Source organism: Perca flavescens, chromosome 5 (assembly GCF_004354835.1).
Source record: "Perca flavescens isolate YP-PL-M2 chromosome 5, PFLA_1.0, whole genome shotgun sequence".
Taxonomy (NCBI): Eukaryota; Metazoa; Chordata; class Actinopteri; order Perciformes; family Percidae; genus Perca; species Perca flavescens.
Window position 1 is genome coordinate 14,056,372 of NC_041335.1, and position 26,153 is coordinate 14,082,524.

At 40.3% G+C, this 26,153-nt stretch overlaps 1 protein-coding gene across 5 annotated transcripts in view; it reads left to right on the forward strand.

Annotated features, from left to right (window-relative positions):
- Positions 1–26,153, forward strand: part of mctp1a (multiple C2 domains, transmembrane 1a) — a 147,008-nt gene that overhangs the window by 38,461 nt on the left and 82,394 nt on the right. For all 5 annotated transcript variants that reach the window (XM_028578063.1, XM_028578062.1, XM_028578064.1 and 2 more), the window contains one exon: positions 18,147–18,267. In XM_028578063.1, the coding sequence (XP_028433864.1) occupies positions 18,147–18,267 (121 nt within the window). The remainder of the gene's footprint in view (positions 1–18,146; positions 18,268–26,153) is intronic.

The following is a 26,153-nucleotide window of genomic DNA, read 5'->3' on the forward strand; positions in this document are numbered from 1 at the left end:
ACCTGGCACAGAGACAAGCTGCTTTATGTAGTGAAAAATCAAGATTTATTGGATTCAAAATTCAATTTGCAGGCATCTAGTAGAACTGTATTGCATGATACTTTGTCTCAAAGAAATGGATTTAGTGCTTTAGTTCATCAATTCTGTAAATCTTTGGTGGATAAATAGATGCCCGGAGTAATGCCAGCCCATCTGGTCAGTGTTCATAACCTTTTACAGAGCAGACGGTGCTTTAAGCACTATTCATTGTCCTAAATACTGCAGCGCCACTGATTCTGTTGTACATTGGACAAGCTTGCTATTTTTTCATAACATGTAAAGCTTTCACAGCATTTCAGATTAATAGTAGGAGCTGATGCAGATGAATAAAAAAATCAAATGATCTAAATAAATACTGTATTTATGCAATGCGCGGAGTACTGAAAAGATGCTGCTCTGACCAGATCTATACTCCAGCATCACGACTCAAACAGTGAGGGAACGGCTGCTGCCCTCGCCCCTGCAGTGCTACTGATGAGAGGCCATGCCTTGTCTATCCATAGTCAATATAATGCTGTGGATGTATTTAAACGGGGGGGCATCTCATAACACAGTGCAGCCTACAGTCCAACACAGGGAACTCCACAAAAAAAAGTAAGAAATGAGAAAAATGGACGGACATTGAATTAGTCCTCTAGGCAAATAAATTCTGATTACTAATTATTTATTTCTTCCTGGTACGCAGTCAATCAGTCATAAGAGAGTTAATCATTTTTAAAGTAGTGCAAAAATCTTTTGATTCCCGGGAAGCCCAAATATATATTTGCACAGTGTTGCTGGTGGGTGGGAGATGGTGATTCTTTAAAAAGAGCACATCAGCAATGTTTTTAGGCTGGTTCTGTTCTGCTGTGAAGATGCTGAGCTAGCAAATGGAGGCCTGGATCAACATGTTCCTGACGGTTGGTCTCATCTGTGTTCAGAGCTCCACTGTGCTGTTTGCGAGGCGTGTCAGCGTGATCTCAGACTGGCATTGACTCGCTTCTGGTCGGTTGACAGGTTGGGTTGGCAGCATGGCGACCAGCTTGTCTGTCTGCGATGTCAGCAACACTTGACGCTCCCTGCTCAGTTTGTCACTGCCTCGAATTCAGTGGTGACAAACACATGGACAAAACCTGCTAATGCTCTGCAGTCTGCCAATATGTTTGTTGTGTGAGAGATGATTCCTGATTTTTGATCTCGGTGAGTTTGTCTGTGTCTGCATACCAAAATGTTTTCTCGTCTGTCCATCTACCTGTCATCATTTTCCCTCCTCACAACTCCTACTCTTTCCTGTGTCTATCTTTCATGCTGACATAACCACTATTTCTAGTTGTCTGCATACATCTTTTCAACTGTCAGCTGTTTTCCATTCATCAATGTACACCTCAAATTCCTATTTTAAGCTGCCATTCTTCCTTTATCTCTCTCGAACACTCTATACCTTTACTGGCCCACTCTGTTCCCCCCGGTCTTGTTTTACCTCCTCCTCTCCATCTTTTTTTCTCAGTGGAAGATCTTTCCTCTTCATTATTGATGGAGAGCGACCGTGTTGTGTAGCTGTCAGATGCAGGAGATAAGAGTGCTGTTTCTCTAGCATTAACCTGCACTGGGTTGCAGGCAAATTCATGTCTTGTATGTTTTAAAAGCAAACATGTCTTTTTAAACGTGCCTGTGAATGCAATTTGTCACAACTCTTGCCATGTCTTACTTCTCAGTATAATGGTTGCAAAGGAGAGTAGAATACACTTGCATCAGGATGTGGTAATAACTAGAGATGGGCATTTTAGGTCATTTTCATATTGAAGTACTTGCATTTTATACTCACAAGAGAGTACTCGGTTCTGCCTTTTCTGATGCTTTGAGTACTCTGCTAAAATACAACAATTTGCTCTTTGGATAAAAAAACAAAGTTTTCTTGAACAAATTGAACTAAACACAAAACGCACTGTTGAAAAAAAGTAGGGATGCACCGATCCGACTTTTTCAGTCCCGATACCGATGCCAGGGCTTTGTGTATCTGTCGATACCCGATACCGATCCGATACCGTTGCTGAATTAATAATAAACTGTATACCTTCCATCTTATACCTTCCTTCCACCATGTGGATGAGAGTAAAGGCACCAGACCTTCCTAACTAAACATTTCTTTCCTAACTAAGACAAAATAACATAGATTTTTTTTTTACCAGCTATTTTGTCAATAACTGGGCCGATACCCGATCCAAATATCGGATCGGTGCACCACTTAAAAAAAAGTCAACTGACATTTTGAAATAAACCGTGTTTTCCCTATGAGTTTTATGGCGTTCATGATGCATCGACGTCAAGTTGCGTCCTCATTTTACGTGACTAATTTTAAGCTTTTTACATTTTTACTAATCCCCTATGTATTTGTGTTGCCTAAACTTGACTAGTTCTGTTTCGCCATGTTTACTACGTGTTTAAAACTACGCCTATTACGTTAAATAGAAAGGTCACATGATTATGGTGACATGATTAAACCGCCCCAGTACTAGGAGTCTTTGGAAATGGACCTACAATGTTGTTTAGGTATGAGAATGTGTTGAACACACATATTGTAGACACACACACATGCACTGCCCTGACATCTGGTGCGACTAGAAGGGAGGGTCTTGACAGCTGGCAGGAAGGAGGAAAGTGGGTTACTATGCTGGCTATGGAGGTCAGAGACATAGATTAGAGTCACACACATAGAGGGCAGCTGGGGTAACATTTAGAGAGATCCTAATGAGTAGTGTAGACTGGTGTGGCAGTTTACTGAGGCGTCGCGTCGCTTGCTGTGGCCGAGCCAACCCCTTTTATTGCCTTCCCCTCAGCAAACCCCCGGCCCTTATGTCCTCTTCTGCCGTACGGACGAACACCAGTTGCCCGTCAGCGGGGCGGATGTTTTGACCTATACTAAAAAGGAGTTGGTTTTGACGCATCCCTGATTAATTAGTTTATAGAGACACACGCCCTCCGTCTAAGGAGAGACCCTCGCCCGGATCATGGAACCCTAAGGCAAGGCAAGAGGTTAGATTCACACTACACCAGACGTCCCCAAAAACATGGGCTCTTATCCCCCTGTATATGACAGGCACTGCCCGAGGGGATCTTTAAAACCAATGATTTTTCTTTAGTACCTACGGTCTCAGCTGTCTCCTCCTAGGGTCACTGGAGGTCCCTTCCTTCTCAAGGACGCCCGCCTTGCCCTCCTTGGTCGCCGGACTGAGAGAGGGGGATGCTCAGAGGCTCTGACCAGGCCACGCGGGTAGGGAAATGCACTCCCACTAGGAGATAACAGGAGGTCTGCATGTCCAAGTCGATCCCCGCCGGGCCGCAACTGGCCACGGGCGGTTAAAGAGGAGTCACTAACCCCCGTAAGGAGGAAACCCTCCCCGCTCGACAGCGGGCAAGACGATCCCAGAGAAAATAAAGGAACTGGCAAAAGTTGGGTGCCCTAGTCCAAAGTCGGACTCAGGTGGTTTTTATTATTTCGTGACAAAAGCAGAAATTAAAAGCAAGTGGTCCTTTACAAAATAGAAATAAAACTAAAAATGAAGATAAAGCCTCCGCTCTAACATTTAAAGGTATTTAAAGCCGCTTCTCTTTTACTCCTATCTCCCCCACACTCATATGAGTGCAGGTAATCTCCTCTCCGGTGTCAAAGAGGGCAAATAAATCTTTCCCCAGCAACAAAAGGCGTTGGGGCAAAATAAGAGAGAAGAGCACTTTTTGGCCTCTGTTTAACAGAGGTATTCGAAGCCGCTTCTCAGAGATAGTATTTTTTCTTTTTTTTTACTCTCAGTGAGCGCAAGGGAACCCCTCTACAGCTGAGAGGGGCATAATGAATCTTTCCCAATGCAACAGAAAGTGCAAGGGTAGATGGAGAAGGCTTCATGGCATCCCGATGCCACGTAAAGCGCTCGGGTAAAAGAGCCCAAAGGGAGCCCAAAAGGCACCCAAAAAGGGACGTACTTTTATGTACTTCCTTGTCCTTGTAAGGTAATGTAGGAAACACTTCACAAACAATGTACAGTAATGAACTTCATGAACTCTACAGCTCGTGTGCTGTGTATGGCCACACATGCGCCTTCAAGATGCACACACACACACACACACACACACACACAGTTGCATGCACCCGTCAAGGCCGCAGCTTCTGCCTGTGCTCTTCTTATCTGGTGCTTTCCTACACTCTTCACAGTTTCTCAATAAAAGCTCTTTCTGTCATAAAATGCAAAAACAGATCAGTATTAGCAAAAAACAGATTAATATTTAAGCAAAAACTTAATGTTATTTTTTGGGATTTTCAACACACACACTCAAAGCAATGATATAGTTTGCTTTTCAAAACACATATATCTAAGTGATTACATAGTTATCCTGTTAATACTGATAACGTTATATATGTTGTAAAGCAAGGAATGACATGGATTCTGCTATTTCTTTGTTTATGGGTTTTCATCTGGCCTCGTGGACAACAGTAGGATGATGGTGATGTCTCGGCTGTTAGAAAGAGCAGAGCGTAAGGGAGCTGCGCCTTTGTCGTGAGTCTGGTGACTTATGGTGGTCCAGAGAAAAGGACTGCACTAAAGAGATAATTTTTCCACTTCCTGCTGTTGATCTGTATTTCTCTCTTAGCGTATTTATTTATTCCACTGCCCCTCCCATTCTTTCTGCTCTGTTCTGACTTTTTTACACCACTATGTCCCCTAATTCCCCATAGCATCGCTGCAATGTAAAGATAAGATGTTGCATACACATACACACCATTGCATACACCTTCAGCACACTCAAGCCTTAGGTTCACTGGGTGGATCATTTTAATGAATCATGATTGTACAGAGATTGTGTCAGTCTTTTTAACTTAGTTTCCATCTCCTTTTTTAAGCTCCTACTTGCATGTAATAACTGCAAATGTCACACAAAATAATGTGATAGTAAATTGTATTTCAGATCATTATCACACTTATAGGGACTATATTGTACCTATAAGTGTGATAAATTAAGCATAGTTTTGAAGATGTAGGTCCTACATCTTCAGAACTATGCTTAATTTAGTTTTTAGTTGTGTAGACATACATAATTACATTTCCAGCATTTTGTCTTAAGGCAATAAGAAAGTGTCTTGTTTGTCCACCATCAGTAAGCTCAGCATAGTCCTCGGGGTTAGGGAAGTCTGGGAATATCCTAATTTGCTTTGACACCGCTCTCCTGCTGCTCTGAAATGGATGTCAACGGAGACCATCTCAGAGACTTCTGGCCTCAGTCGATCTTCTGTCTCCCTGTCTTTGTCCCCAAATACTCATGTATGTGCAGCCAGGCTGAGAACTGCATACGCATTTAAGTCCTTTTAACTGGGTTAGGGGCCACACATGCTTCTGATCAAAGAGAATGAGAGACTAATGGGTGTTCTTCTTATCTAGATGGGTCACTGCAGGATACCTTTAATAATCGCAGCCAGGTGAGGAAGCCTTGTCTTTGATAGTCTATATCGACAAGGTTTCATTTCTGGGATTGTTCTGGTGCCAGCGGAAATTCCGCCGGATGTCCCAAATTTCTGGCTGGATGTCTGTCACCTTCCGCTTTCTTTGTGTTGGCATTCTAAACTCCGGTGGATTTATGAGGACTATGATTAACTGCTCCTCAGATCTCTGCAGGGTGAATACAGACAGCTAGCTAGACTATCTGTCCAATCTGAGTTTTCTGTTGCACGACTGAAACAACTTTTGAATGTAACAAATGCCAATAAACCAGATCACGTTTTTCTCCTATCCACAAACGTTCTGTGGACTAGCCAGACCCTCCTTTACAGCGCTGTGGGATAGGTCTTGCAATGCGTGACTATGTCTTTGATGATCATGATCACCATGAAAATTGATGGTGATTGATGTGTTGATTTAGGATTCACCACTGTCCGTCTTTGTTAAAAGACTTTTTCATTTTGTACTCACTGTTTATGCACTCAAAGCTATCTACAGTATTTACTATTCTTTCATCATCAGTCACTGTGCTCGACATAATGGGGCTCACGTCTGCCAGATTAATGCCAGTTCTGGTGGAAAAAAAGAGATCAGTGTTTGGTAGTTTAATGACAATTACAGAAGAACCATTATTTAATTAAGAGCCCTTTGGGTGTTTATTCATCTCCTCATTTCTATCACTGTTGTATAAAGAGCCATTGACTGCAGTCATGGATGCAGGCATGCTGATGACTAAGAGAATAATCCTCTGGCCTGATAACTGTCAAACTGCATGTCAGTGGGGGGGATTGGGTTTGCCAAGTCAGAGTTAGAGACAAGTTAGAGATATCCGCCTTGCACAGATTCTATGCTACCTAAACCTAACCATGTCGACAGTAAACCTATTCAAAGAGCATTGTGTCAAAGGCATTATTGCCAGCTGTAACTGCAACAGTGGATTCTCTCCAGTGTGACACAAGGTGTAACAATAACGTTGCAGAATAATACGCCATCCAATTAGAAATTAAGAGTTCATTAAAAGCACAGCTAATGCTGTGTGTCATGTGGAAGTCATGGTATTTTCTATCAAGTTGTAATTACAACTAGGAAAACATTTGTTTTCAAAGTGCTGATATATCTGACTCAAGTAATACTGAAGAGTGTGAAAAAGAAACACTTATACACCAAATCACCTTATCTCAATCTTTTAAGAATTTAAAACCTACCTTATCGGCTAATATGATGTTTTGTTAGGTTTATCCCCACACAACCAACTCTGCCTATCATGCAATTGTAGCTTAACAAGAGATGTACCTATTCATTCAGTGTATGCCTAATGCTTGATTATAACCTTAGCTATTTTGAGTTATACGATGGCCTTAGGGCTGGGTTTTGTAAAAAATGCTATGATGGTTTCAATAGAAATATTTTCAATACCTTATGTAGAAAGATATAAACATGTTTTTGAGCAATACTTCTTTTCATTAAACTAGACAAGTGAACACATTGACAGTGAACAAATGAACTATTTTTCCCTTCTCATTTACTGTGTCCTTGCACTTTTTTAATCACTTTATTGTAGGGCTGAACGATTAATTGCATTTGCAATAATATCGCGATATGTTAAAAGACAATTTCCTAATTGCAAAGGCTGTGATTTGGTCACGTGACTCGTGAGAGCAAATCACTCTGCACAAATCATCAACTTACCATGCTAACGCTACGCCGTACCATGAGCAGATTTCTGTCATTCAAACAACTCTGAGTTGTAGTTTAAAACTTTCACAGCCATTTAAATAAAATGAAGGGTTTTATTCGGGCTCGAGTTCATACATGCAGTTAATGGATACAGGCACGCAGAACTGAATGCTTAGGTTAGCAACAATTAGCTCTGATTAACAGTTAGCTCCAGTTAGCTACTGTAGCTCCGTTATAAAGATATGGAGCAGAGGAGACTGCCGTGGAGAGGGGTAACAACCAGACTCTGATAAATGACGTTAGGGGAGCTTTCAGAGCAGCATGGCTGCGTTATTTCAACGGTTTTATTAGTACAGTTAATCCCACGGCAAGACCAGCAGCAGCATGCTACTATTAACGTTACGATAGGCTCTCTGAGCAAGTGCAATGTTGACGCTGTCATGTACCAACACGGTCTCACGGCAGTACATGAAATGGTCACGTTATATTGAATCTATTGATACGTGTTCACAGGGACTTTTTTGTCGTTTTTTTTCGTGGTGGCCGGCACAAAATGGTCTATAGGGAGATTAACGGGGAAAGCAAACGCCACACCCCCGGGGAGGACGCCTCACACGCCAGAATTGTTTGTCCCACCCACCACCCCAACCAACCTCCGGCATTTTCATACTACTCGCTGCCGTAGTCTTGCTGTGACCACGACATATGCTTCCCATTTAAATACATTAGTTTACATTTTCGTGCTGGCCACCACTGAAAAAACGACAAAAACGTCCCCGTGAACACGTATCAATAGATTAAATAATGTGACCATTTCACGTACTGCCATGAGACTGGGTTGCATGCACGCAGCACACAACTTCATGAGGGGAGGGAGGGGCTGGAGGCAGCTCCTCTGTGTGCGCTATAAAAAAAAAAACACCGTTGTATATACTGTATATACTATATTTTAACTTATTAACTGTCGAGTAAAGTTCAAAGACAGTGTTTAAAAAGTGCAATCCACATGTTTTCATATGTTTATTACAGTAAATAATAATTCAATAATCTAAATACTACTAAATGTGGTAAAGCCACATATTTGTTTTTATATTTCTGCAATCTTTACTTCAGTGTGTGTGATTTGTTTCTGACTTTCATATGAATGTTTACACCAGGCTTGGTCAGTGCTCAATATACTACTGTGACTGAAGTAGTTAAATAAAAGATGTCATTCATATAAATTCATGCATCACCTAATTTCATCATCACATACAGGCCTGGCCTCCAGGAAAGAACAGTTTGTTTAATCTATCTAATCTTGTGTTGTTCATACTATACAATGATTTATTGCTTGTCTTTGTTGAATAATACAGACAACAAAGAGCTTAAAAAATAATCGCATATTAAATCGCAATATTTTTGAAAAAAATCGCAATTAGATTATTTTCAAAAATCGTTCAGCCCTACTTTATTGCTTTCCAGCTCTGTGACTCTTCCTCATTGGGTTTCTCTTTTGTAATCATGAACATTTGATATACTGCCAAATATCACCACCTGGGCTGTTACTCATCTTTTAGCATCAGGATAATGGGATAGGAGTGGAAGAGTATACCTGTCGACATCTGCATCTGTCTCAAGGAAAGCAGTGACATTCAGAGGTATATGCGAGTGTATTAGTAAACAAAGATTTCTGCAGTGCATGCAAAAGACTACATTTAGTTGTTTTTTCCATTGGCAGATTTAATATTCAGTATTTGTAAGTATATGTAAAGTCTGGCAGATATTTTAAGGGGTAATATAGATGGTCACTGTTGACTCATGTACTTAATGAGGTTTTTTTATTCAGTGATTCAGCCATTATTATACCTGCTGCATCAAGAGACTCATCACCCCAGTCTGAGACCAGCTTTATCTAAAATGCTGTTAGAGAAAGTGAAGAAGCTTGCTCTTTGTACAGTGCAGTGCTAGACTGTTATTAGGAAAAGAACACTCCAAAGATACCTCATTATCTAGCCGAGTGGCTGTTGGCTGTCTACCTGCCTGAGCTCTGTGTTCTGTCACATTACACATTACCAGGCTGCACATACTGAGGAGAGGAGATGCTCAATAATGGCCCTGAGATAGTGGTAATGGCGCTGCTTATTTGGCTGGGAAAGTTTAATGGAAAACATTTTTCATTGCTTTGTGACTGCCACTGTGTGATGAAAGAGAAATATGTGCATATCTGTCTCATCAGTTTGCCGAAAAAATCTAATGTAGTGCCACTATTTTCTTTTATAATCTAATATTGATATTGATAGAAAAATGCTTTGGTTTTGAGATACGGTCACATGGTGAGAGAGAGAGAGAGAGAGAGAGAGAGAGAGAGAGAGAGAGAGAGAGAGAGAGAGAGAGAGAGAGAGAGAGAGAGAGAGAGAGAGAGAGAGAGAGAGAGAGAGAGAGAGAGAGAGAGAGAGAGAGAGAGAGAGAGAGAGAGAGAGAGAGGAGAATAATGAATAGTGATGACTTTGTTGAGTTGCTGACAAACTTCTTTACTATCTGTGACCAAGGCTGGCTGAATGAGAATATGGCTCAATCTGTAGTGTGTGGATTTGCATGTGAGTTCTCTGTATGTAATTCATGTATTTAGGTCAGACTTTTTAAAGTGGTCGATGACCAATATAATCATTTATTGATAATCACCAGTTTCAGTGATTTCTTTTAATGTGATGCTTCCATTCTCTAGCAGATCATTCTTTCAGCTTTTTTAGTTGCATTAATTTAATTTAAGGGTTATATGAATATTTCTATGCACTACAAAGTCAATGTTACCACAGATTATGTCCCCCAGTGATGCTTATAGTCATTGTAATTATTATTATTAATTATTATTATTAATGACATTCTGTCTTTGCTGGTTTTGCTGGCTATGAACTATTTTCAAAATACATAAGAAAGAAAGAAAGGCTAAAATAACTAAACTGTACCTGTTACTTCCCTTCAGTGGAAATGTTCAGAGTGTCTGGAGGGTCTTGAGGGAGAAGAATACTGTAACATACAGCTGGAAACAACCCCCTCCTGAATCTCTTCGTCTCCACTATTCGCCTCCTCCATATCTCCTATAAATAGATTGAGTACATGAAAGATACATTTCTAGCAATTCAATAGGCCTCACTGACAGACAAGAGCCTTATGTGTCTGTGTTCACAAGTGTCTATGCACTGCATGTGTGTTCATGCATTCATGTGCGTGTTCATGTTTCAGTTAGCGGATATGTCAGAGGCTAAGGGTTGAAATGACAAAGCACCACACCTAAGGGAGAAGTTTGGGTCAATATTGGGCTAGGGTTTATTACAAATAGAATTTTTTTTCTTTTTTTTTAATCGGTGTAATGGAATTAAAACCAATCGTTCTTGCCTAGCTATCTTTGTGCTTTTTGTGCCTGCGTGTTCTTATGTCCGTATGCAAAATGTGTCTTTGTGTGGGTGTTGCATATGTGTATGGTGCTGTGATCGCATGCTTTTATCTTTCAAACCTAGAAATATATGTCTGATGGATGACTGCATATCCTGTGCAGGCAAAGCTTGTTAAGAGAAATAATGGGATCCCTGTATTGGCCTGTTAAATTTCCCAACTGGGTTATGCTCAGCCTACCTTCATGTTACACTGGCTCACATTATACACTATTTTTGTGTTCATCACTGAAAACAAGGGGATATGTTTGATCTGTGAAGTTGATTTTATTTTTGTTGTTGCGTAGCAACACTCATCCAGTGTTTTATGTTTTTGCCTGCACGAGGCCAAGTTCCTTACCCTCTAGGAAACAAACTCTCAAAGAGAAAACGAGATACAAACTCTTCGGTAGTATGTGCAAATTGTTCAAACCTCCACGGATCAGGGGGCGTCTGCTCTACAGTATGAAGTGCAATTAAATTTCCTTCTTGTTTGATTATTAATATATAGTGTTCAACATGGGAGCATTTATTACAGCATACTTAAGTTTCCAAACATGTGTTCTTCAAGCCATTAAAGAAGACATTAATTACAAGTCAGGGGCCAGAGTCATGGAAATACACCTTGATTTAAACCTATGACCCAGAGGGACAAAACCGCATCATCCTGCCAGCGTGGCTTAGCAGCATGGTCTTCTTCTGTGGTGGTTAGCAAGACCATCCATGTCAGTGTCACACAACCGTTAAAGTGCATCTATCAACAGCCAAGTGGCAGTTTTTTCTTTTTTTTTGCATCCTTGAAAAAGATACCAGGCCGTTCACCACTGCTGTAAGATTATTGGCTGCCGATGTGTGATGAACCACAAATAAATAGACTAGCTTAATACCTGAGTATTAAGCTAGTGTAATACCTGATTCTTAATACCTGATGACTCATTCACAACACTGCTACTGCAATCTATACTGTTTATTTATTCAGAGCGGTTTGAAATGAAATAGATTTATTTCCCCAGGATAAACTCAGCGTGGCACATACAGAGAATTGATTTGTTGTAAAACGTTAGAACAAATAAAGTAGGATAATTGTTTCTGTTTTGTTTTCAAGTCACCCAGAACCCAAAATGCATCTTTGTGTTCGTGTGCATGTTTGATATTTGCTCATTTGAATGATCATTTTTTTTAGCGCTGTGTGGAATAACCTAAATTGTTGAATCGATTAAATTACCCAGCTCCCATTATACGATCAATTTCAGTTATATTAAAGAGCCACACTTACTTTGAGAGCCTCATTATGTGGTTTGATCAATGGAGAGCAGGTTCCCAGCTAGGGCGGGGAAATGAGATTTCAGATCATTACTAAACTGCTCAGGTTATGGCTTTAAGGATCTTGGTTTTTAGCAAATAGCATACTATTGAATTGTATGAATTTGTTCACATTAGTTCCCACACTAGAAATTGAAGTCAGTTTTCAACTGGCTAAAATGGAAAAATGAATTAACCACGTATTATGCAAATAAGCCTTAATTTATTAATTATCCAAGCCTGGATGCCAGCCAAATTTAGCCCCGCCCACAACATTTGAGGTCGGGAAGTTCAGTCTGGACTTGATCCGTTGTGGAGAAACTATGCTTGAACCAGAGGTGTTTGGACCAATCAAATTGTCAGGGCGGGCTTTATACGATGATGGACAGATGATCAACAGTAACGTTATCGACCACGTCACCAAAGAGGGCTTGGGTTGAATTCAGAGAATTGAGATGTGTAGATTCCGCCATCGCGTCTGTTATAGAAGATATATTAAAATCCTCAACCAGCCCATCTCAGCTCGACTCAAACCAGCTGATGGTGTCGCTGCGACTCAGCTGTTCAAGTCCAATCACAGCCCAATGGAGCAGTATTCTGACTAGAATCTGAGTATGACGACGTCAGGCTATAATTATCCATACAAAGACTCACAAATCAATCCTTTAATCAATACTTTTTCTACCAAAGTGTTATATATAAACTTTCTTAAAAGATACTTAGTGGCCTCTTGCCCTGCCTGTCGTGATGTGTGTGGGTTGATCTGGTCCAGCCTTCGGGTCCATACCTGACTCTCAAAAGTAAACTAACCATCACTCTCCATTTTAGGACATTGAAGTTTTCCTCCAAAGTTTTTTTGAACTACAGCAAGGCATTAGATAACTGTAAATAAAAACAACTATAAATATGATAAAATTCTTGGACAGAAAAGCGGATTCTAAGAGAGGGAAGATAAATAAAGGTTTTATGTTAGGAAGCAGGAAATGTCTTCTCTCTACTAAAAGAAGGAGAACCATCATAATGTCCTTGTTAATGAGAAAGATATTGTTATGCAGAATTGGAGGTGCAGAGCCTGGAAATTACCTGCCATTGCTGTGAGAAACGAGTCTGGCTCAACACAGTGCCCACGGCTAAATACAGGCTTCCTCCTCCATGAAGACACCGCTGTCATTACATGTAAATCCAGGATAAGAAATTTATGACGCTGGTTGATACACCCCAAAAGTGAGTTTTTCTAAGCAGTTCTTTTACTTACCTGCTCTTTAAATGTCAAATGTGAACTTTCAGAAAAATCTCCCAGTAGGCCGTTTCAGTTCTTTCAAGCATCAGCCAAGCTTAAACTGCAGGAATTCTGCTGAAAGACTTAAACACTGGCACAGCGCAGTCATATAGTACAACTTTCACAACGATGTCACCATCAAGCAATCATTCATAAAAAAAACAGATAGTTTAGTCTGTTGTTTTAATAGATTACACACAGAAGCCATCTCATTTTTACAATATTATCACCGTTTATCATTACCAGAGATTCCTTAACCTTTTACAACTGGCTTTCTTCACCCAGAGCCTGAGGAGCAACTTTGGCAGGGAGTGTAAAGTTAGGGCTCATGTGTGGGTTGTGAGTACATCCTAGTGCAGGTCCACACTTGTATTGGTGCTGAAGAAAGGTGGAACATTTTGAGCTGCCAGGGCAACCAACAACCAACTTATTCTTTTGACGTTTGCCACATTGCCACACTGAACTTTCTACGAGTTTGATACTGTAGCTTAACACTGGAGATGAGGGTGCAAGATGTTGATTTGTAATAGGCCAAAATGAATGTTCCCCTTTTTTAAAACAGAAAGTGGTGGTAAAAAGGTCACACATTCAGTTTCAGCTTGCTGCACAAATGTGTCAGTAAAAAGGTACCAGGGCTGTAAAATGAATGTGCTGTTAGTTTTCTGTTAGAACCAATTTCATTTTGTACTACTAAAGCTGTCCCTCTGATCAAGCTGTGGCATTGTGCAGGTGGATCTGTGTGAATTCTGTTGTACCATGTAACTTTAATTAAAGTTCAGGCGAGTCAGTAGAAGCGTGGCTGTTTGACTTAGTAGTTTTTATGGGTTCATAACATGTCCCTGAGCTGAACTGATGCTAGTGCAGTATATCCAGATAATCTACTCTCTCTTGTGCCCTTCCTCTTGGACTGTAAGCAGCAGATGGTACTGTATGCATTGTCTGTGTGCCGGAGTCTGTTGGTGTGGAATGTCCTATTGAATATCTATTCTCATCTTTGCAGAAGTGTGATACGTCTTTTACTGGTGAAGGTTTAGCTTTCCTCTACACATTTACACACACACACACACACACACACACACACACACACACACACACACACACACACACACACACACATACACACACACACACACACACACACAATCACATAGACATGCAAAGCGAGATTATGGAAGGATGCAACGTTTTCATCAATATTTGCAATACAATGTCTCCATTTATCCCATTAAGTAGTTCCATTAACTTTCTAGTTGATGGAATAGGAAATTGTCATAGATTGCTATTGTAATGGATTCAGTTGGGATTCAGTCAGAAGCATTTTCTTTGAAACGCTGAATGCTTGTGTCAAAATACACAGAGCACGTTCCAGTGTAGCGCTATGATAATTGAATCTCACTGGATCAGTTCCACATGTAGCTGTGATGGAACTCCTTTCTTTACTGTATTTATGTTGTGCTACTGGATGTTATTTATTCACACAGACCTTTCTTAGGCTATATGTCTTATATGATCTTAATCAAAATCAGTTTATATGAAAATTGTTTGTTAACAAAATGTATTAAACTGTCTGTGATTAGAAACCTTAAATAAAATCTTGCATTTTTGTTACTGCTGAATACATTGCAAATACATTGCGATGAAGTGTAGGCCAAATAATCACAGGCATACACCCAGTCTGTTGATATGTAGGTGTCCCTCGGCCAGAATGTTTATTGCCCTCTGGGGCTGAAGAGAGACTTGAAATTAGGTTGTTGTAGCAGTTGTTTAGTTCTCTGTTAGCTTCAAGAAACACAGAGCATGTGCAGTGGGATGGACCTTGGCTGCCCTTTCTTTCCTTCCTCTCTTCTCCTTTTCTCCTTTTCTGTCAGTGTGAATGTGTGTGTAGTACTGTGTCTCTGTAGTGTGTGTGACTCCCTTCATTAAGGCCTCAGTGTTCAGAGGTGAGGGCTGAGGTGATGGTCATTGAACAAAATGACTGGTTCATGAGTGTGTGTGTGTGTGTGTGTGTGTGTGTGTGTGTGTGTGTGTGTTTAAACTTTAACTTATTTTTACTTCACATCTATAACTTACACTTTTATATTGCCTTGTGAATTAAAACTGTGACGGAACAATAGACATTTCATTCAAAGTAGGGTTACCAATGTATAACATTTTTCATAGGTTTCCATGAAAAAAACCTAACTTTTTAACAATATGCTACTATATATTTGCTATTGTGGTTTGTTGTAAAGCCCAACTTATACTGGATTTAACACTTTTTAGAAACTACCCTAATCTTTGACACTGTAAATGGAAGAAATAAGCTCAATCAAGATCAACACCAACCTTACCCATTAGTTAAGATTTGTAACACAAAGCAATCCTAGTCTTTAACTGCTTGTTTCATTCTTTCTGTACTTGTTTGTCTATTTTATCTGGTTGTTTGTTTTAGCAAAGACTTCATAAATCCTATCATGTGTACTGTCGCTCACTCAAAGAGCTTGCACTATCTGCAAATCCATTTCAAATCCTGTGCTCCTATGTTTGTGTGCATCTGTGTGTATGTGCTTTAACTTGTGTGTCTGTTAGTGGTACTGTACGGCATACACACAATAAATACTGACATTCTAAAAAAACAGAGTAGTAGCCTACTGAAGATTTCATGTACAACAGAAGAAAAAACACGTGCACTGGCATTTTCTGTGGGCACAGTGTGTCCGTGGATTTCCATCTTTTTCTTAATCGCTGTGTGTTATGATGTGACCCGACTCAACATTGTGTTGATCTGTGTGTCTCTGTGTCACTGTCTGTTAGTCACATCCTTAGATAAAAGGGCTTAATGTTACATGGTCAGACCCACGCAACTCTTGTTCTATCCTATTGGTTGTATCCATACAGTTCAATTACAGTGAAGTACGTGCACTGTTGACCCCAGGTTTAGTCTATCCAAAGACACAGCTTGAACTCTCTCTCTGTCTCTGAATGTACTGTTCTCCAGATATTTGTTGGGCTGCTGCACCTGTTACCCAACAGATTGCATTTTATTATATTTGTTTTAGTTCAATTTGTCCTTTTCCCCAAAAGATCAACTCTTTTTTTCCCTTTCCCTCTGTTTTTTCCTGTTTGACAGCAGGTGCTGTGAAGCTAAAATTGTTTTGGGTTGACTTTTCTGTGGAGAGTTGGGAGTGCCAAGCTTTACACAGCACAATATTACTCACCCAGCTGCTGAGCTTTAAATATCTGCTATGTGTAGTCTGTTCTACCCTCTACGCATAAACATATTGATATCCATACTCAACGGTATGATGAATTATTAAGTAATGATTGATCTTAATGTGGAGACAGCTGTAGTAATAACTCAGTGTCCGTAGGCTGCCAATGCTGAAATACTGTTGCCTTACCAGTTATTTTAAGGCCATCGTAAAAGTGTAATTTAATAGTACTGTGGTTTTTGGATTGCCTGGATCTGTTTAGTGAAATGCATGATATTATACAAATATCTCCTTTAATATCTGCTACAAATGCTACTCGTTTGTAGTAGTGTGTGTCTCAGGTGGCATAGTTACCAGTCTCCATTTCCTGCATGACATTCATTATAGATTATTATTTCAGTCATTTCTGAGGGTAGCCCAAGATAATCGCTATAATACAGTGGGGCTACATGGACTGCAGTGTAATTATACTGACTATTATTAACCTGTAGCCTGAGTGCAGGGCTGTCCCCAAAGAATGGAAGAACAGTGCTGCACCACAATAACATCATCATGCTACTTTCAAAAATAGGGTGTTGAATGCATATTGCTGTGATGATTCTGTAAGCATGCAATATAACAACTGTGTTTGAGTATAGTGTAGTACAAATTCATAACATCAGCACACACAGAAATAGTTGTTTGAAGATCGCACTGCTCTTATGCTCCTCTCTAGTGGGAGTTGCTCTTATGCTAGCCTTGGTAGTCTGTTAGTAGCCTCCCAGTGGGCCCACTAGCATTTTACTGCTTTTTTATAGTTATTTTTAGCCTCATCTTAGAGTACGACAGCTGGGTAGACATGACAGGACTGCCCATGCAAGGGTTGTCTAATGGGGGGTGCGGGGGAGGGAGAGAGAAATGAGGGTCGGAGAATAAGATGAGCAGGAGATGGAGAAAGAAAGTAAGCTGTAGTGGATCTCAGAGCAAAGCCTGATTCATCATGTGGCTTGCTAATGGGCCTCTAGCTCCGAGGGGAACCACGATGAGAGCCAGTAGGGGCTTCCTGTCAAAGTGGAGTACAGCACTGACCTCAGGGCTACAGCGTGACATGTAAAGCCACAGAGATGACCCCTTCCAAGAGCCTAACAATCAGCTTCCCAAGGAGGTTGCATGCTTGCTATGAGTGTCAGACTATCCAACACACATTATGTAATGTATTGACTTTCCAAAGCATGAGAAATGTAACTGTTTACCTTTTCAGTCTCCTCTTACCTTCCGGCTTTTTTGATCTAGTCAATGTGATTTATTCAGAGCGTAGTGATGCTCCTGCACAAGCCTTCTTACATTTTGGACAAAAACAATTAAACAATCCCAAGACGCCCTGAGCTGAAGTTTAACATTCATTGTCTGTAAATATTGATGGTTCTTCTGACTCAGATCAAAAGTAATCTGCCTTTTTAATGTCGAAATAACCATTTTAAGCAGTCAGTCTTCAAAGATGTATAAAGATTTTGAAATGGCAGCCATGTAATATTTAAATATACAAGTCCAATGTCTCATATGTTCTTGCTGGTTGAGCATGATTAAACATTGTCGGGTCAACTAGTGCTAAGTCCTTAAAATAGTCTAGTTTGTGTTAATTTCTTCTTTTTTTCTATAAGTCTTCTTCTCTTCTTTCCTCAAACAGAGGTATCTTGTTTTTTTTCATACTCTTATTTTCCCCCTCTAGAAATTGGAACGCTGGAGTAAGTTGGACTGTCCTGGTAAACCTGTATAACCTATGTAACTTCTCTCTCTGCAGAGCATCAACATAGTGGGGCCCAGTAATGCAGAGCCCCCACCTCAACCTCCCAGTCCAGCCATGTACCAGCTGGATATCGTTCTAAAGAAAGGGAACAACCTGGCGATCCGAGATCGGACAGGTAGGAGCTCTGTTTATTCTTACGGTTACCTCAACAGCATTGGGTTTTATGTAGGGAGACATGGTGGACAGCTTTATCAAGCATCTATTTAGCATCTAGTTTACCTACCTTACTGTCCTGGTCTCTGTCTACCTCTCTCAATTGCCTTCTCACTGGCAGAGGCAGTTCACCATCCAGGATGTTACTATCTTCAAAAAACTTGAACAAGCTCTTTGTTATTGTATCCTCTGTTTGTCAGCTATAATAGGTGTGCCCTCTTATTTTGCTATACGCCTCTTTTTTTGTCAAAGTGATATTTCTTTTGGCACTATTTTCTTTTCACCTCTATTTAATTTTTTCTCACATTTTGCTAGCTTTCTTTTGTCTCTGCCCATGTAGGGTTTTTATTAAATCACACACATTTCGTCCTCACAGCTCACTCTATTTTCTATGTGTGAAGTGAGATGGAATTACTAGGAATGATGCAGCACATTTCCTGTGCATCTAGGCATGAAAAGAATTCATCTTTTCATCTTAGCTAGATCATTGTCACATGTGAAGCCAAGACGGTTGACTAGTATGGTCTTCTGGTGTGAGTCATTTCCTCACTAGCCCAGCGTGATAGGCTTTTAGTTTACTTCTCCCATTGTGGGAAGAAATAGAATTGATCTACTCTTTGCACCAGTATAAAAGATTCTCACATTAAATCGCTCAATGGTGTTTTAAGCCCCCAACATCTCCTTCAAGGCACTTAACCCTAACCTTAACCCTGACCATAACCATTGCCCAATCCTAGTGTCTTCCAGGCAGTGCTGCCTGGAAGGAGACGTTGGGAGCTTAAAACAACGATAAACCATTAAACCACTCTGCTAAATCAGTATTTTCCCTCTTCTCTGGAGTGATTGTGATTTTAAGTGCAGGGCACTGTGGAAGCTGTCTGACTCAGAACACAGCCCTAATACTGATTTTAAGCAGGCAGTTAGTATGTCTTGCATAGTGGGAAGGCCAGCTAGCAAAAATAAGCAAATCCAGAGATTTTCTTATTAACTCTAACAGACAGTGGTTTGGATAGTTACGGATGCAGGAGTCTCATTTGCGGTTTTGGCAGTCACCATGACGACAGATCGGAACAGGCTGCCCTGCTCCCTCCCGTACATTTTGGCTGACTACCTGTCCGCCTGGATAATGAGCAGTGAGGCGCAGAGCTCACCTGTTCTGTCCTGAGCCCATCAAGACAGCTCATTATAGAGAGAGGGAGAGCGAGACTAACAAATAACAGAGACATTTACTGGATTGAATTTAATATGAGCAATAATGTGAGAACACGTTGTTTTGTCACACAGTGTTCAGAGAAGGCTTCTTCTAAATGTGTATGTATTTAATTTAGTTCTGGTGCCTATTGATTCAGACGTGAATTATAAATGATACAGATGGTTTCCGGTTTTGTCTGCAAAACATCGTGAGCAAACATCTTTTCAGAAATACCTCTGCATCACGGAATTACAGATATTCATATCATCCATCCAAGTAACTGAGATTAAAGTAACACCTCAACATGCAGACAGGCATGCTCAATACTTCATGTGGCTGCTTTTCAGTCAAAGCTGAGTTTTATGACCAAACATTAAGGGAGACTTGACTGCACTTGACTTTACAAGAAGCAAGAACAGCAGCAGGGGGTAGTCTGACACCTCTGCTCTGATCCATGCATCACAGTGATGTATGCACCCAGAGACAAGGTTGACACAAAACAGGGAGGGGGTCTCCATGACCAGGGGCATACTGTAAGGTTCCACATTAGCACATTGTCTTTTGTCATGTCATGTCAACATTCGGTGAAAATCCAAGTCATGAAAGGACCCTTTTTGTGCCTGAGCGAGGGGAAAAAAGGCAATGTATCAACCAAAGTTGAAATGGAACAGCCCTCGCTGTTGCTTTCCTCAGTTTGAGAAAATGAAAGCATGGACCCCTGTAAAAGTAATTCCAAATAATGGGCATTTTAAGACAGAGTGGAGAATCAGTAATGGCAGCAAAACACAATCCAGAAGCAAGCATTTTATGTTTAACCAACAGCACCCTGGATCTGTTTTTGAACAGTCTACAAAGGCTCACTGTTGTCCCTTCTCAGTCTTTTTGAGCCCCTTATTGCCACTTTGTATAACCATAAAGCACTAGCGAAACAAGTTTTGATGTACATACATACAGTTTCTCACCTGCGAGCACCGTATGTTGTCCTATGATAGGATGATGCAGTAACAACTAACAAATATGATTTAATCAAACACCATTACATATTTAGCTCCTAAATTGGTTTAAACTTAAAGCACTCCAACTAATTGAACTATAAAATATAAGCCTCACTTTACTGGCCACAGAAAAGCCTCCATGCTAGTTGTCCAGAGCAGTCTTCCTCTTCATAAAGCATTTTGAGCTCTTGCAGCCTCTTATGCTAATGCTTTTGCGCTGAGCATGCAGGTGCTGTCAGCTAAGAGTTAGTAAGTATTCAGTGCTAAGGGCTGAGGGTGGACATGATGGCACTGACATGACATACTGGAAGACCAGTGTATCACTATACAAATATCTGTGTCAACAATGTGATGGTATCAGACTGTATTTAACTGTAGCTTTTACTGACTGAGAACACAGATAACAGTTGTGAGACATTTTTCACACTTTTCAGATTCACTTGCTGCTATATGAACAATATTCTTTGGCTTCCCTTATTTTCTTGGCAATTAAACATGTTTTCTTTGAAAATTTTTAGTGCCCTGTTTACTGCATAGGTTGTATATGCATCTATATTCAGGATAGCCATTGACCATATAGGCGCCTGTTTATTCTTGTGTGTCTTCATGTGATGCTCAGAGGTTGGTAGTCATTTTTTTTTTTTTTTTGAGCGTTTAGGTGCAAATTATGTCATACCATTTGCGCGATCGCTAAAGCAAAATTTGCGACTTGTCGAGAAAATGACAATAGCTAGTCCACCTTAAAGGTCAGCACACGTTAAGATAGTGAGCCTGTTCTGAAGTTGTTGCTAGCTCCGTGGCTAACCCCCTTCACTTTCTTTAACCAGCAGGTAGCCAGCAAGACATGGAAACTTGGCTTGGGTCTTGATGAGTTGTAGCTTCTGTTCACCGACATATAAACTGTATACAGACTGCACAGCTATAACATTACTGTTAACTTCATACTTACCAACCAACACAGCTCCTTTCTTTTTTCCTCTCTCTCTCCACCTCACTTGCTAACGTGTGGGTTGCCCCTGCCGCTGCGTGTGCAACATGCATGGTGTGTGTGCTTGTGTGTGTGGGTGTGACACACTTTTGTGTCACTCTGTATGCAAACCATCATGCGGAACATATGTGCTGAAGACAACAAGCGTTGGCTCGTCCAAATGCTCTCCCGCTTTGTTTTTACCAAAAATGCTTAGGCGATGCGCCGAAGCTGTATAATGGCAGAGAAAACCCTGATCTAGCTGAGCCATCCCATTACACAGATTTCAGAGGGAGGATCTCTGTAATCCTCAGAAGACTGCTTAATATGAATGAGGAGATATCACTCACTCAGTTGTCTGGTGTAAAACAAACGTGCTATTTGGAAGATTTTTCAGTACAATCACAATAACTTTCTGGCATTGTTATCAGACTGATAACAATGCAAAAACCATTTCACAATTTGTCGCCAGGAGAGACAGCCAACACTCGACATGGTTTAATATTATGACAAGATAACAACAAAGCATTAGATATGGATGAATGAGGTAGATAGATATAATTCACAGTTGTTTGAGCAAGGTACCACTTGTACAGAAGGGTCTAACCTAATGATGTGGTTTCTCGTCTAATCCTGCCTCATTTACACCTTCCGCTGATGATACTGTATTGAATTTCAACTGCAGAAAGATAAACCTTAAAAGCTGTGATTGCCACAGGCCCACATGATGATAGCCAGCCCAGCAAATTCTACCTCTCAAAGAACCTTGCTTTGAATATTACTTTCACTTATCCTATAGGGGAAAGACCCTGTTGTGTCCCCACGGTCCTAACCCTGACTTAGACCTACCAGTGGGACGTTTTGCAGCTTGGAAGGTGACCTCCGATAAAAACACACTTGCTGTCTCTACTCCTAGTTCCCTTTGGTTGAGAAACAACTGTCTGTAGCCCAAGACAGGACAGCCTCTCTTCCTAAAACCGTTTGTGTGTGAGCGTGGATGTAGAGGATGCATATTACTGAACTGAATTTATGTATTGTGTGTCTTGTGACTGAAGTGTTCACTTTTAGAGAAAACAGCATGTGAATTCAGTGGTGTTTACCAACCAACCTCAACTTCTTGGATGTTGGGCTTTTCCACAGGCACATGAACACAGAGAAGATTTAATAGCTCTTAACACAAAAAAATCTGATCATAGTGGATAGGGCTGGACGGTTAATCGAAAAACATTTTGGCTTCATAAAAGATAATTTAGAACAACGTGATTAATTATCGTTCATTTATCGTTTTCGAGGTAAAATGTGCATTCATTGTGATTTTGGTTTTAGGTCACTTGGTGCAGTAGCCTGGGTAATCCCTGACAAACTTCCGGCAAATTTGAGATTTGCTCTGCAAGTCAGTCTGGCGGAGAGCCCATTCAAGACCCACTCTCAGTTACAACTGAGAAGGGTCTGGTGTCGATCAGGCTAATGGTGCAGCCCTAATAGTGGAGATTTTGCTGAAGTCTGCTGATGTGTGTTAAAGGCCTCCCCAGGAGCTACTGTACTCCAAAATCAAGAAATGACTTTCCAGCAGTCAGAGAGGATAAATCACCAAGTTTTTTGTCCACTTTAATGGAGGGGGACAGAAGTTCTGTCATAGAACCTTTTTGGATTCAGTTGACTGTATAAAGCTTAAGAGTTATAGATACTTACGATGGGATGTTTAAGGAGCTTTATAATCATACGCAAATATCAAAAATCAGTCTTTGACACCAGAGACTGGTGATGATGGATTCGTCAGCGTTGAACATGACCCTTTGCGTCTGGATCGTTTGTGTCCGTGTTTTTTGTGTGTTGTGAACACGGGATGTGCAGTTGTGTTTTAACCATATCTGTCTATCTCTTCGGAGTATCTGCTGTAGTAAAGTGTTTGATTGACCACTAGCTTTTCAAAGTCACCATATCATTTTTATTTTGTTTTATTATTTATGTTTCAAAATGCTTTTAAAGCTGATTCTTTGAATGTATCCCTGTGCTGCCTGACATCCATCCCTCTCAGGCTCTAAAACTGTGATTGGACTCCTGATGCACATTAGCACCAGAACTATTCATGCTGCTCTACTCTGGTTTGCATGGTATGAAGGCTAATTATGGAAATGTCCCAGGTGCAATTTGTAATACACATAATCCACTGTACTCCATTTTAGGCGTAGTTTACTTTTACTTGATTGCTGAATATCAAATTAATAATAATAATAATAATAATAATAATAATGCATTTTATTTATAGGCGCCTTTCTAAACACTCAAGCTCACCTTACAAAATCAGCAATAAAACACTCAATACATTAAACAAGCAATCAGAGAAACAAGCAATAAAATAACATGATAATACTATTAATAAAAGAATTAAAGAGAGTAAGCCTGTCTGAAAAGATGAGTTTTTAGGTGAGATTTGAAAGTGGTTATGGACGTGGAGTGTTGAATGTAGTGGGGCAGAGAGTTCCAGAGGTGGGGTTGAATGACTGAAAGCTCTAGACCCCATGGTGACCAGACGAGCAGGTGGGAGGATGAGCTGGATGGAGGAAGATGACCTGAGAGAACGGGTAGGTGTCTTAATATGGAGAAGCTCGGTGAGATACTGAAGGGCAAGATTGTTGATAGCTTTAAATGTAAGGAGGAGGATCTTGTAAATGATGCGGTATTTCATGGGGAGCCAATGAAGTTGCTGCAGGACAGGTGTTATGTGACTGATGGAGGGGGTTCTGGTAATGATGCGGGCAGCAGAGTTTTGGACTAGTTGTAGTTTATGGATGGATTTGTCAGGTAAACCATAGAGGAGAGAGTTGCAATAATCTAATCGGGAGGTGAACAGGGTGTGAACCAGAATTTCAGCACTGTTGGGGGAGAGAGACGGGCGCAGGCGAGACATGTTACGTAAATGGAAATATGCTGACCGAGTGATGTTATTGATATGGGACTGGAATGACAGAGTGCTATCTAGGATGACACCCAGACTCTTAACTAGGGGGGAGGGGGACACAGATGAATTGTCGATGGAGATAGAGAAGTCATTTATTTTTGAGAGGATTGATTTGGTGCCAATAAGGAGGAGTTTAGTTTTGTCACTGTAGAGCTTGAGAAAGTTTAGGGAGAACCAGGATCTGATTTCCTGAAGACAATTTAATAGAGAGGTGGGAGGGAGGGATGTGGTGGGTTTAGTGGATAGGTAGAGTTGGGTGTCATCTGCATAGCAATGGAACTGAATGTTATGTTTACGGAAAATATGGCCAAGAGGGGGCCAAATTGTTGCTATTACAATCAGTGTGATATTTTGTCTTTATGTTCATCCGACTAAGGTCATTATTTGAAAACATATTAAAATGTAACCACCTTTTTCTTTAAAAGGCATTTGTCCATAGGTGGTGGTAGACACTACAAAAGCCTGACATCATTCAAATGTACTCTATGTTGTGGGTTTATGCTATCATTAGTTCTTCATCACAAGCTGCCTTGTCTCATCTTCTCTCATGTGCTGGCTGGTATTTCTCATCATTTCCTCTCATGATGGAGGCTATTTGAATTCTCTCTCCTTGCAACTTTTTTGTTTTTCTATTCTTACCTTTATGTGGCCCACCTATTCATCCCCGTTGTTTAGCCACATGAAATGCACCATTTACAAATGTGTACAGCTTTATAAATTATGGGGCACAGGATGGAGTTATCAGCATTTGTCATATCCATAGCAAAATTAGCAGATGAATCAAACGGATGACCAACTAAAAATAGGTGTATAAGTAGCTGTTTTATCCATTCAGACTTTAAGTCACATTTAGACACAATATTCCCACAACTGATGTGAAAAAAGCGCCCCACAATATATTTATGCACTTAATTTTACAATTCATATAATTGTATTAAATATGAATTCTAAATGTGATTTGTCTATAAACATTGGCTGCACTAGCAATATGTGCAGCAATAGCATGATTCCTAGTCCTTATACATTCCTTCTAGAAACTACTGTAATTTCATCCCTCTGAGTCTTATTAATGAATTAATGACTAATAATGTTGCGTGTGCTGGCACATTTTGTGTTCATATCGGATTTATTAGAAGCTTTATTGTCATTGCACAAAAATTAACAACGAAATTCTTAGCTGCAGTTCACCCAATAAACATAAGTCTAAATCTAAAAAGACAATAAATAAATAGTAAAAGTAAAGAGTAAAGAAATATACACACTAAAAGTACTAGCGTTATTGCACATGGTCCGTACATGTGCGTTGAATGTGTGTGCATTCATATTTAAAGGACTTATGTTGTTATGTGTGGAGGTTTACACTGTGTTCTCAGTTCTCAAAGTACGGCTAAGACCAGTGAGCCTAAATTATCTCGCCTGTCGAACAACAGTTTCTTAAGATGTGAAAATGGTAAAAGAGGGAGAGCTTGGCACCACAGTTGGCATATTGTCTCTTGTTTTATTTCAAGTCCCTTTCATTGCTTTTTCACCTCCCATGCTATTCTTCCACATGCTGTGCAGTTTTCTGCTTTATTTAGTTTCTGCTCATTCGGCTCAGCTGTATTAAGCAAGAGATCTTATTGTTTTACGGTATCTCACACTTTGCATTTTATTTGGACATTTGAGAAAATAATTTGGGGTAAATGTAGGTGGACTCCTCAGCATAAAGCAGCAAGAGGCAGAGGCATGCATG